The sequence below is a fragment of the Colius striatus genome, chromosome 2 (assembly GCF_028858725.1).
Source record: "Colius striatus isolate bColStr4 chromosome 2, bColStr4.1.hap1, whole genome shotgun sequence".
Classification (NCBI taxonomy): Eukaryota; Metazoa; Chordata; class Aves; order Coliiformes; family Coliidae; genus Colius; species Colius striatus.
Window position 1 is genome coordinate 43,521,643 of NC_084760.1, and position 13,266 is coordinate 43,534,908.

Below are 13,266 nucleotides of genomic sequence, written 5' to 3' on the forward strand. Positions count from 1 at the left end.
TCCATAAGAGAAAGTAGAGAACAGGGAAGAGGACAATGAAAATATAAAGGAAATAGAAACATAGCACAAAGCCATGCCATGTAGATTTAACCTGACTTTCAGACTGAATAGAGTCCAACAACTCACCAACACCTAAGGACTCGTTAGATTTAGTTTGCTGCTTCCAGGACTTGTGTTAGTAACTCTGGCAGTGATAAATCACATCACATAGAAGTCCAAACTCATTTTAAACATGGTGGTTGCTACAAAGCACTGTTCTGCATGGTATGGAATTTCTTGGACAGATCAGGATATCCCATTATACCTGATATTGCCAGCCCTCATGATTGTGTTGCTGTTTCTACATTCCTCAATTATATCCTCTAAGCTTTAGGAATAGAAATCAGAAAACTGCACACAAACATTCCTATAGCACGAATCTAGCAGTCAAAGGAGAAAGCTGAAAAATGTGAACCAAGTCCATGAGCAGCAATGTGTCGTCATGGCCAAGAAGGCCAATGACATCCTGGGGGCCATCAAGAAGAGTGTGGGCAGCAGGTCAAAGGAGGTTCTCTGCCCTGCTGAGGTCACATCTGGAATCTTATGTCCAGTTCTGAGCTCCCAAGTTCAAGAGAAACAGGGAAATTCTGGAGAGAGACCAGCATAGGGCTACCAAGATGCAGACTGGAATATCTCTGTGAGGAGCAAAGGCTGAGGAACCTGGGGAGGCCTGCAGAAGAGAAGACTGTGGGAGGACCTAATCAATGCTGAGAAATCCCTAAAGGGCAGATGTGGAAAGGATGGGGCCAGTGTTTGTTGTGTGGTGTTCACTGCCAGGACAAGAGATAACAGGCACAAGCTGGAACCCAGCAAGTGTCAGTGAAACAGGAGGAGAAATTTGTTTGGTGTTGAGGTGAGGGAGTCCTGGCCCAGCCTGCCCAGGGAGGATGTGGAATCTCCTTCCTAGAAGGTTTCCAAACCTGCCTGGACACGTTCCTGTGTCCCCTGATCAAGGGGAACCTTCTTTAGCAGGGGGTTGGGGTGGATGAGCTCTGCAGGGTCCTACCAACCCTCACCATTCTGGGATTCTGTGATCCTGTAAGATGTTCCCAAAATACCAGTGACTGTTTATTTATAGAATTAACCTTTGCCATATTTATTTATAGAGCTGTTCTCTGCCATATGTAGCTCCATCAAATAGCTTTTGAATTGCTTGGAGATGTCAAAATTGTACAGAATTAATAGAGGTATCCATTCACAAAGGGTTAAATCTTACCTTTCTGTCCAGGAAAATGATTTTTGGCTGTACAGGAAGCTGCTTCCCGATTTCTCCATCTGAGGGTTGCACCTGAACAGAGATGTTATAGGGCCTCACATACAGGCATGCTCCTGGATGTTGTCTGCTTCCATTTCTTTCACATACAAAGGAATGTTAAAAAGAATTAATTAAAAAAAAAAAGAAAATTAATGCTACGGAAACATCCAATGCTAATCCCAGAGGTATTTCACATCCCATCTAGGAATGACATGTTACTTGCTGTTAGTGAGATTGTCTACCTGAGTAATGCAGATGGCAATCTTTAATGTCTGTTATGAACAGGAAGGAGCACTATACCAAATGACTACTAATTTACTTTATCATGACACTTTGATTCCTTGGGTAATAGAAGTATATGTGGAAATAAGAAACAGACATCACTTTCAAGCATGGAGCAGCACCAAATTAATTTTAAAAATCCTTTTGTTTCAATATCCAGTTTACAGATGGTAAAATGAGAATTAAGCAAAATACATCATGCCCCTGGTATCACATAGGAATCATGTGGCCAAAAAAAAAAGATTTTATTGATTCAGAAACCCAATGCCTTAGCCCCAAAGTCTTCATTGCAGTGCATTGATAACAGCAGAGGCTGCAAATGCTTCCTGTCCAGCAGAAAGATTTCCAATTAATACCTCTGAGCTCTTGTAAGAGCAAAGTTTCAGTTCCTCTACATGGGCACAGCACTTGCAGGACTTTACTGAATTTCCTTATCCTGACACACCTGCATTCTCGCCCTTCATTTTCTGTCAAGTCTGGATACTGAAATACAGTAACCTCATTGGACGACATTGTCTTTTCGAAGACTGAAATTTAAATTACAGTATCCCAGGAGAGGGCTCTTGCATTTGAATAAAGAATCAACACTTTATTCTGAGACTGTATTATTTCATTCCCCTCCCAGAGCTTTGTGTCATTGTGTCCTATATATATATATAATTTATATATGTATATATAAAACTCTCTAATCTGCAATTGCTGTGAAGTGGCTGGGGGTTTGGTATTGTCTTGAAAGTAGAAAAGCTATTCATTCATCTCTACTGTTTGCTTAAAGGTGTTTACAAACAGAAAATAAATGGGGCATAACTTTCTTTTGGTTTAACTCAGTTTTTTTGTTTTAGGGTTTGTTTGTTTGTTTGTTTTTTCCAGGGTGTCACTATGCATTACAAACCAGAAACTGTTTATACTGCAGCTCATAGAAAGTGCTAGTCCAAACAACAGACACTGAAAATATCAACTAAGAGTTTAAGGATATATGCAGTCTCAGGAGCTAGCTCAAGGATTTAAGTTTCACTTCTTTTCTTGTGGTGGTTTTTTTTTTTTTCTTCCTTTTTTTTTGTAAGTGGGAAAGTCTAAAATACAGTATTTTGTTTGAGGTGTCATGTCTAAGGTGCCATTGTGCTCATCAGTGCTCTTATCCACCTCCTTCCAAAAGTGTGCATTCAGCACTGTGACTGAAAGTCACTGCAAAAGCAATACACCGAGTGACTGCTGTTTTCATGGAAACATCTCCACACATTTAAGTGAGTCTTGGTATGGCTTTTGTAGGCCCCAAATATTTTTTTTCTGTCACCAGCTTCTTTTAAACTGCCAGCAAACAGGAAAACTTTGCATGAAATTCCCTCACTATGTACCCCAGGTGCTACACAGTGAACCTGTGCTCATCTCACACTTAAAAGAAGGCTGCTGCAAAATGTTGTTGTAGGAAAGAGTTCCCACTCCTTAAGGTGAGTAACAGCAAAGAAAACAAAAAAAATACACATGCATGCTTTAAAAATACACAGGCATGTCTTTTTGCAGGTAATTTGAATCTGGCCAACACAGCACAGAGCATGGTGTTTATATCCCACACAGTCCAACCTGACTCTTGCTGTGAGGAAGCCTCTGCCTTAGGGTGCAACCCTGCAGACAGCTAGTGATGTCCCTGTGAGCCAGTGTCAGTGTGGAGGAGGAGAGCAGCAGGCTGCTCCTCTGATGATTTGTGCTGGAAGGAAAATAGGCTTTCCTGACATAGCTCTGTCACTGGGAAGTGAGGATGGACAAGTATGCCTGTAGCCTAGCAAGGATCGAGGAGACCTGCCTTCCTCCTGATGGGCACAAAGAATGTTTTGTCACTACCCTGAAGCCTCATGATGGGAAGGAGCAGTCTGGTTTGCAATTCCCTGCTGATAGTGCTTGATGGGGAGCAGCTCCGTTGCTCAGTGCCTTGCAGCTCTTCTAAATGTGGACACAGCAGGCATGCAAGCATTTCTTGTGATACCTTAGTCAGCAAGGACACCAGGGACCACAGATCCTCTCACACATCTGCTGAACATGCTGAGGCTCTGCAGGAGAGCGAATATTTGTTCTTTAGTAGCAAGGGAGCTAGAGGTCATAGAAAGCAGAAGGTCTACTGCAAGTATCAAGGCATGATTGAGAAACTGAGTGGAGAGATTTGTGTCGGAGGGAGGAAATCTCCCTGAAATCAAGGAGAACATGTCAGTTTAATTGTAGTCACAATAATAACTATGATAATGATGACAACAACAACAACAATAATAATAGCTATTATTATCAGTTAACTTCTGGGTCAATGGTCCATTAACATTGATAGATACATCTATTGTGGAAAACTGAATCATGCCAAAGGATTCCTAATGTCAAACTCGTAATGCCTTGATACTGACACATAATCATCTTAATTCTTAAACTGACAGTCCATCACAAGCTGAGGTCCAGGCCCAATAGCAAAGTCCAGGACAAATCTCAAATGATCTGGGAGCTAATAAGTCAGGAATATTCTGATCTTAAATGGTAGGCGAGAGTACTTAATTTTATGGTCAGAAGCTGATCTATATCAGCTGGCCTTGGTTCCAGAGAACAGCTCTGGCATATTTAATTTCCTATTAAAAATAGACAATGAAACAAATTGAACATTTATCTGGGTACATCTGCAGCATCAGGATATACACAGTATATCAGCTGGTGCTGAAGGATCAATATATCTTTGGAAGGGGAAGGAGATTAGGAAGAACTTGGGGGATAAGTAATATGTCAAAATGCAATACGGTCAAGCTAAAGAATTTTGGGTTTGTTTTTCATCTTCTTGAAAATGTGGTGGCCAATGGTGAAGAGAACATAGGCTATAAGAAAGAAGATGCTGTAGTGGAGACAGAAGATAAGCAAGCTGGAGTTGTGTAAAGCAAAGCAGCTAGAAATCCAGCAGAAGGGCTGAGAGGAATTTAACATTGTTGGGTGAGAAAGGTGTCATGTGGTGTTGAAGTTAAGGAGAGACCAGGTACTTGTGCCCTCTCAGCTACACCATTAGAGCTTTGTCTCCCCCTGCAGATCTTGTCATTAAGTAATTGAGGTGGGGAAAGAAAGACATGAGCATTCAGAAGATTGGTAGGGAGTCTGAAGTCATTCCTCCTTTAAAAAAAAAGCTTTACAAAGCATGGTTCTTATTTCTACAGGTGCCCATGTTTTCCCGTATTATAAAATGAAATCAAAGCTAAAGGAAATAAACTCCACTGGAAAGCAGACTGCAGCCTTCCTTGACAACAGAGAAACAAGAAATATTTAATAGTGTTCATATCTCACTAATGGACTGGACAGGACTCATGGTGTCAGACATTACTAATGTAGGTTGAGTCAATAACACCAACATTCAGAAACTGAGGCACCTAAATACATATTCTAGCTAACCTCAGCAGGTAACTTTGAATGAAGCCACATGTGCACTGTTCTGGAGGTCATATGCTGCGACGGCAGAAAGCTGACAAGAAAAGGTCTGTTAGTGAGAAGTAGCAGAGGAGTCGATACTGATGGTGAACTAGGATAAGAAACAAGTAACTGAGTTACCTCTATAGGCAAGGCTGGACAACAGAAAGATTTTTTGATTAGAAGCTGGATATTTTGTGACTGTTGAAAACATCAGGTAAGTTGTGAAAAAGCTGTGAAAAAGAAGTCCAATGTGTACTTTCTTGGAGTATATATTAGTTAAAAGATCCAGTCTTTTTAACCAGCTTCTTCTGACATCAGCTTTTTGGGGCAATACCAGCATTAGATCACTATTTTTCTATTTGATAGAGACTGTTCAAGCTGCAAACATCTCTCAATCTATCTTTCAGGATTCTTTTTCCCCATTTTACAAATCAGTTACAGAGCATGAACACAGATGTCCAGGAAAACAGACATGTCTTGCCTATAAACTCAGTCTTCTCTCACTGCTCAGACCACCTTTGTTTAGCAATTTTCAGTCCCAGTGGCATCAATAGCTGAAGGCAAGCAATTGCCTGTTGGATGCAACTGATGGAATCCAGATTCCTCTGGTCTGGAGGCCTTTCCTGGGGTACATTTAAGAGGAGTGTGGCCACCAGGTCAAGGGAGGTTCTCCTCCCCCTTGTCTTTGCCATGGGGAGGCCTCATCTGGAGTTCTGTGTCCAGTTCTGGGCTCCTCAGCAAAAGAGAGACAGGGAACTTCTGGATAGAGGCCAGCGCAGGGCTACCAAGATGCTGAGGGGACTGGAACTTCTCTCTGATGAGGAAAGGCTGCAGGACCTGGAGCTGTTTAACCTGGAGAAGAGAAGACTGAGGGGGAACCTCATCAATACCTGTAAATACATAAAAGGTGGATGTTGAAAGGATGGGGTCAGTCTTTTTTCTGTGGTGGCCAGGACTAGAGATAACGGGCACAAGCTGGAACACAGCAAGTGCCACTGGAACAGAAGGAGAAACTTGTTTGGTGCTGAGTTGAGGGAGCTGTGGCCCAGGCTGCCCAGGGAGGGTGTGGAGTCTCCTTCTCGGGAAGTTTCCAAACCCGCCTGGACATGTTCCTGTGCCTCCTGATTTAGAGGAATATGCTTTATCAGGGGGAATGGACTAGATGATCTCTCTTCCAAATCATACCATTCTGAGATTCTGTCATTCTGTAAAAAAATCAAAATCTGTAATGCTGGAGGGGCTCAATGGAAATGCTCAAGGGTGAGGTGAGATCTCCAGGAGCCTTTAGAAGAAGTGGGATAGAGCAGATGCATCAGATAGAGAAGATCCTCCAGACTCATTAGTGACTTCCATTAATTGCTGTAGATGAGTAGAAATGCCCCTACTTACAAAGCTGCCTGCTAGTGTCAAGGACCAAAGCCAGGCCTCCTCTGTAACACACTCCAAAAGTTTACTGTCAGAGAAATGTCTTTTATTAAATGTAAACAGCATCCCGCCGGAGGTCAGATCTTTGCCACTGCTGCGTATCCCAAGGTAATACCACTTTAAGCTCCACATAAACTCTTAAACAGTTTCTATCCTAAAACCAGACCGTAGGTGGTACAGTTTTTTACGATATGTTATAATAGTGCAATAAATCTGTTAGCTTAAAATCGAATCTCCGTGGCCTTTTAGAGAAATCATCATTAAATGCAAGGCCCTGTTAATGATGCCATCCCAGTGAAATTGTTTAATCTGCTAGGGGGGTGAAAGGTCACCAAATGAATTTTTTATAATACATCAACTTGACACGCAATAGGGAAAACTGTAATAGATAAAAGCAAAGGAAAAGGGCACTGTCTTCTTCTGATAGGTCAATAGCAGCCAAGAGAGTCACTCATCCACTTTTCCTTCACTACTGTGCTCCTTTTCCATTTAATATGGACACCCAATTAATACCTCAGCACCATAGACAACCTCATTTTAGGTGAATTATAGCAATTTCTTCCCCCTTCTCCGAAATGAAAGTGATCACAATACATCATAGCATTGTGCGAATTAACGTTAATTGATTCGAGTTACCAAGCTTCTATAATCTGGTCCTTATTGGGAGCTGGAAGGGATGGAGGGAAGATTAGATTGCATCCTCCGTTGCTTTGACGACGGCAGTCACCTGATGGCTTGTTAGACAGTTGTACGCTTCTATTGCTGGCCCCAGTGGGGTCGTCAGTAAACTGGAGTGATGTCCAAACATCATTACACGCTGCTCCGATATTAAAGCAAAGGGATTAGCACCTTATTGCAAGCAACCTGGATTTGTCATTGTGCTGTCGTTATCCAATTTCCAGATGATAATGTGACTGTGGCCTGCGGGCACAAGGTCCTACAGCCAAACCAAGGGGGGTATCTGTGTGTGTGTGTGTGTACACACAGAAAACACACACATATACATATATATACATGTACACATCCCCGCAAAGAGACAGCACCCCAAGCCATTTAACACTTTCCTTGCCAGATTCCTGCTAACAAAGCATGTGGAAGAATTTTTCTCCCTTTCCCATCTGACACAAAGCAGTGAACAAGAGTGCAGTATGACTTCAAAGGGGCCTGACCTGGGAGCCAACATGCCATCACTCACTCCAATGTCACATCAAACAAGCTCTGCTGATAGAGATGACACTGCTCACATGTTAAATAAGGCAGAGTGGGGACAGGATTGGTCCCTCAGAGGTATGGATGGAAGCTCCTCTCTGCTCTGCGCATGCAGGGTGTAAATCATTGTCCCATTAACTGTTGAGGGGGAAAAGAGATCCATATGTGATATGAGCAAGGCATGTTTTCTTTGACAACACTGGGACACCAGTGCTGTGACCAGATTCTTTCCATCACCTGAGAAAGACGACGGGGACACTCCCAGCTCTCCTGCATGTGTCTGAACAGTCACAGTTTCTGGGGAAAAAACAGGAAATAAGCTCCTCTTGAGCTTATCCTCTTCATTTTTAACAGATATTTACTAATACAAACTGTTCAGTTTCAATACATAAAAGATATGATACGTGGCAATATATCCCTCCTTCTTCCCGTAGAGACTGACAAACTGCCACGCTCCTTTTCCCATCTCTCCTACCCTCTCCATCTACCTCCTCATCCAATCTCTCCTGCTCTCCTTTCACCTTTCCTACCTCCTGCTCCTTTCCCACAGAGGAACCAACTGTTTTACGGAGGCCTGATGCTAGAACAAACTGTGGTTTCCCCCACAGTACAAAGTGGGTAGGACATTTAATTACCTGAATCTTTTAATTCACAGGTGCCAACTTTGAATGGGATTGGCAAAATTTTACATAGGTTTACTTTGTATAGTAGATGCTAACAAATATTTAAAAATAAGGCTTAGAGGGGAAATGTAGCTTGGAGGATTGGTAGCTGGTGACAGAACCTTTAACCTCTACACTGCCAGAAAAGGTTCTAGTCCAGGAGAGCAGTAGTAAAAAACTATTACAATCTTATTTGTGGCAGCAACGTTAAGCTCCATGACTGTCATCTAGAAGGATATTTTGAAGACTTGTTTGAAAATCCACAAGCGAAATACTGGCTTCACACAAGGATCATATACAAAGGGACAAACTATTTTTGATGAAAATTTAGGTTTTGTTTTTTTCTCCCATACTCATTCTTATGGACAGACATCGGTTACTGTACTTAGCAGTAATCTGTATTGTGGCACTATCTTCAACCTGCATGAACGACTCATATACTTACCCTGCAAGTTATACTTTGTGCTTATTTAGAGCACCCTCTGAATGAAAAACATTTCTGCTAGCTGCAGTTTTCTGCTTAAGCTGCAGTTTTATTCCTCCACTGGCCATGGACAAGGGCCACAAGATATCTCCTCAGTGTTCTCTCTCTGAATTCAATTCGAAGCAAAATGCTAAAATAGCAGATCTGAGGCCTAATATCCACATAGTCAAAGACCTTGCAGTGGCATCATTGTCTCTGGTATGATCATCTTCCTGGCACCACTAGTATCCTGACAGTTCAGTTTGGATGCCCAATTTCTGTTCCTGGATTTTCTTCTAAAAGTGCCACCAGAAGTAAAAAATTAGCAAAAGGCTTTTTAATATAAAACTTCACCTCTGGGACTCAGAATGGTTTCACAAAAACTCTTTTCACCTACAAGCCTCCAGTGCCACCATCTTCAGTGCAGAAAGATGTGTCTGAGTTTCTGAGTTCATGATGACCATCTACTTCTTGTTGATAGATCCTGTGACTACCCAGTTTCCCAGTTTGGGAAGAATTATGACATGAGAACAAAAGAGCAAAATTCACCGTGACTCTTAAAGTGCAATATGATTACACAGTTTTACATGACATAAAACTGTTTATATGTGTGTATTAGCTTCCACTTTATTCTCATGAAGTGTGTGTTATCCCACCACTCCTATAAATAGCCCGTTACAGAATCTCACTCCTCTGATTAGGAACCCTCTAGATTATTCATGTGAACTTTTACACACTTTTACTAGACTACTAAATGAGCTGCTGGAAAAAATTGGGCCTCAGATATTCCCAAACTATAGTGGTGGGAAAAAAAAAAAAAAGCAGCCCAGAATATAACTTTGGCCACGTGGGAGAAAAAATTCAGGAAAATTGGGTGGTTTTGAATGGGAAATGGTATTCTCCCAACCTTATTGCAATGTTCTTCCACTTTATTCTTTGAGGAGGAACCTTCTTTTCTTTTTTAAATGCAACTTTACCTTTTGATACTTTACATCCATCTGTTCTTGGGCTATCATTGTCCTTTAGTGTCTACAGCTTCTTCTCTGGTATTTATTCTTCCAGCACATTTTCACAGATCTGATGATACCTCCTCTCAGTCTTTCTTTGCCAACAAATAAAACTCTCTACTAAATTATTCTATGATTATATAATTCTGTTATTACATTGTAAAATAAACACCATTTCCACCATCATCTTAAAAGTCCTCCCATGTACCTACGTGAACTGAGTTTGTGTTTTTTGCTCATCAAGAAGCAGTGGCACATGCCACTCAAGAATATGCTCTCTATAGTGTCCTATGAATATACAACTCAAAGTTATGTAAGTTTAAGGTGTTTTTAAGCTTACAGTTTATGCTCCTCAGTATCACCTTTTCCATATCTTTACGTCAGGCACAGAAAACCTTAGTAGAGACTCAACTGCTGCAATTACTGCAGCTCTATGTCAGGATTTTTAGCATCCTACCTTTGCTTACTCATTGGAGGAAAAGTTGGATCCCTACACAGGGAAAGAAGTTATTACCTCCTATTTTTAAAACACTGTGCAATTCCATGCAGCAGTCTGCATGAAACCTGCCCAAAGGTTACCAAATCCAAGCACTTTGGGGTTAGAACGGGTAAGAATTAATCTAGTTTGGATATGTAACCTGCCTGCCTCTGTATTTGCTGTGTGACATAGTGAATTAGTAGCAATTTCTCCTTTAGTCTTCTGCATGAGTATTGCTGTCTGAATGCACAGTTCTTTGCTGATTTGTTTCACTTTTATGCTTACTGTGTCTCAAACACCATTATTTCCTGAACATATCGTTTTTGACCTGCTGTCCCAAACCTAACTCTTAAAAAAGAAATATTTTCAGTTTGTATCAGGTTGAAGGTCCACTAAGAAGGAGCAAAGTACCTTGCTTTAGCATGAAATATGGACTAATAGGTTTCTGGGTGATTGTTCAGATTTATATTTCTGATTTCATATAAAGGTACCTGCACAAACACACACAATACATTTGCTATTGTCCAATTTTATATTTATACTGATATTAGACAAATTTTGCCAAAGAGATTTCTATCTATAAATACATTGCAGTGTGTATGAATACATAGACATTCACAGGAAGATAAATCTCCTTGATAGTCATCCCTCTGATTCTCCAGCTGTGCCAGACTATAACAGTCACAGCAATCACCTCTGTCTTTCCTTGACAAACCAATGAGCCGTGCTTGAAGTGACTCTAACAAAGGATTTAAATTAAAGTAATATTTAAAAGCACTTCAAATCATAATAGATAAGGGGTTTTTTTTAAGATTTGGTAATGTGATATGCAGACTTACAGCCTCTCTACCTGGCCACAGCAAAGTTTCCAAGGCTCTCTTCAGCCTCCCTATCCTGTTCCATAAAGATGAGCACTCAGTCTCTGCTCATGGAAGATCTTTTTATTGTTCTCTTGATGCAAGAGGAGCAGCTAGTCTGAAACTGCAGGGAGACCAACCCAGCAGGAGTGCAGGTTCTGTGTATATCTGACAGTCTGCTTGGATTTTGCACAACTCAGGGGTGAAAATATTTCTCTTCTCCTTCCGCAGAAAAACACACTGGAATACTTAGCCTGACTTGTAATCCCAGCCCCATTATCCTTGACTGTGCTAGCATGAACTGCCTAAAGAGAAACAGATAGACAGTGGGGACACTACATGTCCCAACAGGAAAACTCTGATCTCATTTTACAAGTTATCTGTGGCCTTATTGCATCGGAAATGTCAGACATGAGTAATTCCAGAAAAGCTATGAGTGATGGGGAGAAATAAATAACACTGCAGAGGAGCCCAAGCAGCTAAGGGTGCATGAGCTCTGACCCGGTCCTGTGATCTGTGGATGTTAGTATTCTCTGCAACACACATCCAAAGTCTTCCCCTACTGAGATGGTGAATCTGTGGCTTTAAGCTAGTCCCTATAATAAAACAGCCTCCTTCCTAGGGATTTCTCCCTGTCTTTGCTGCTTTGACTAGCTTCACAGAGCATGTACAGATGGGAAGACAAACCACATCCAGAATAGTTGTCCCCAGTGTGTAGAAAATGTCTTTTGTGCCTTAAAAAAGGCAGCCACAAGGTTCCCTTCTTGGCAGACAGATTTCCTTTAGGTGATCTCTGCTTCCCCACTCCGTGATGTTAACACTGTGCATTCAGAAACCTATAGGCATTTAACAGGGTTCTGGTGAACTTCCTCTAAAAAATCCATACCTTGCTCCTTTCCCATAGTGTAGCTGTTAGAATCATAGAATCATAGAGTCATAGAATGGTAGGGGTTGCAAGAGATCTTTAGAGATCATCTAGTCCAATCCCCCTCTCTTTTTCTGATCATCAACAATGGACAGACTGCATGAGAGGTCTTGTACCTATCACATTTTGCAGCCCTTGGCATGTATTGGGATGGTGCAAAGACAGGAAAACATTTCCTATCACAGGCTAAAACTTAAACATTTTTTTCCTATCTCATTTTGTAGTACCCTGCATCATAACAAAAATACCCCCACTGCCAATAATGATGGTAGTTCTGCTTATAGAAAATAATGTATATTTCCAAGCTTGGGCCTGATTTAAGATTTGATCTTGCAAATGTTTTCACACTGTGATTAATTTAACACCACTTAAAAAAAAAAAAAGGAAAAAAAACCCAACAAACTCAACACAAAACCAAACAACAAAAATTAAGCAAAGATTTAAATGGTCACAGACTAATGTCCTTACTGTGGGTGCTATCCTACTGTAATTAACAAAGTGCCTAGTAGAAATGTTGGGTGGGAATAGCGGTTTGTATTGCTAGCAGCCAACAGACATCAGGATGTTACAAAGGTCAGTGGTAAATGTTGCAGGATATGGTATTAATCAGAGAAAGTAAGTCTTAGACAAATCCAATTTCTTTCTTGCATAGATGGAATATGCTTATAGTTGGGTAAGGCTCAGTAGTGCACAACATTAAAAACTAACATTATGCAATATCAAGAGAGTACACAATAAGGTTGCCAAACATCAAATCCCATGTCTCCTATTAAAAAGAGATGGGATATTACCTTTTTCATATTTCCCATATGCTTTTAATACAGATTCAGGATCTGAGTGTGAAATACACTGCTGCCTGCTCCCTTCCCAGCCCTGTTACTCAGAGCTTTCTCTGCAGATAAGGATTGTCATGTGGGCCATGCAAATAATAGCTGCAATAGTCTGAAAAGAGCAAGAAAGGGACAGAGGAAGGAGGGACAGAAAGAGCTGCTTGTTAGTGTGGAGGAAAGGAAAAATAATGACTTTAAAAAATGGAGAAAGTACGGAGTATCAGTAAAAAATTTGTATGTATAAAACTGACCTAGAACTAGGCAACTGATAGAGCTCAAAAGGTAGCTCTGATTTGACAAATTATAAGGTAATGTCTTATATTGTGATGTCAAAATCATGTGCAGGCCTGATGTTATATCTGCATCAAGAACAAATATAAAGATACTGCAGAGAAAATTCTTGGAAGGATT

General features: G+C 41.0%; 1 protein-coding gene across 1 annotated transcript in view; it reads right to left on the minus strand.

The window, feature by feature from the left end:
• PKHD1 (PKHD1 ciliary IPT domain containing fibrocystin/polyductin) overlaps window positions 1-13,266 on the minus strand; it is a 264,052-nt gene that overhangs the window by 14,673 nt on the left and 236,113 nt on the right. Inside the window, exon 60 of the mRNA XM_061989595.1 lies at window positions 1,256-1,391. Coding sequence (XP_061845579.1) covers window positions 1,256-1,391 — 136 coding nt within the window. The remainder of the gene's footprint in view (window positions 1-1,255; window positions 1,392-13,266) is intronic.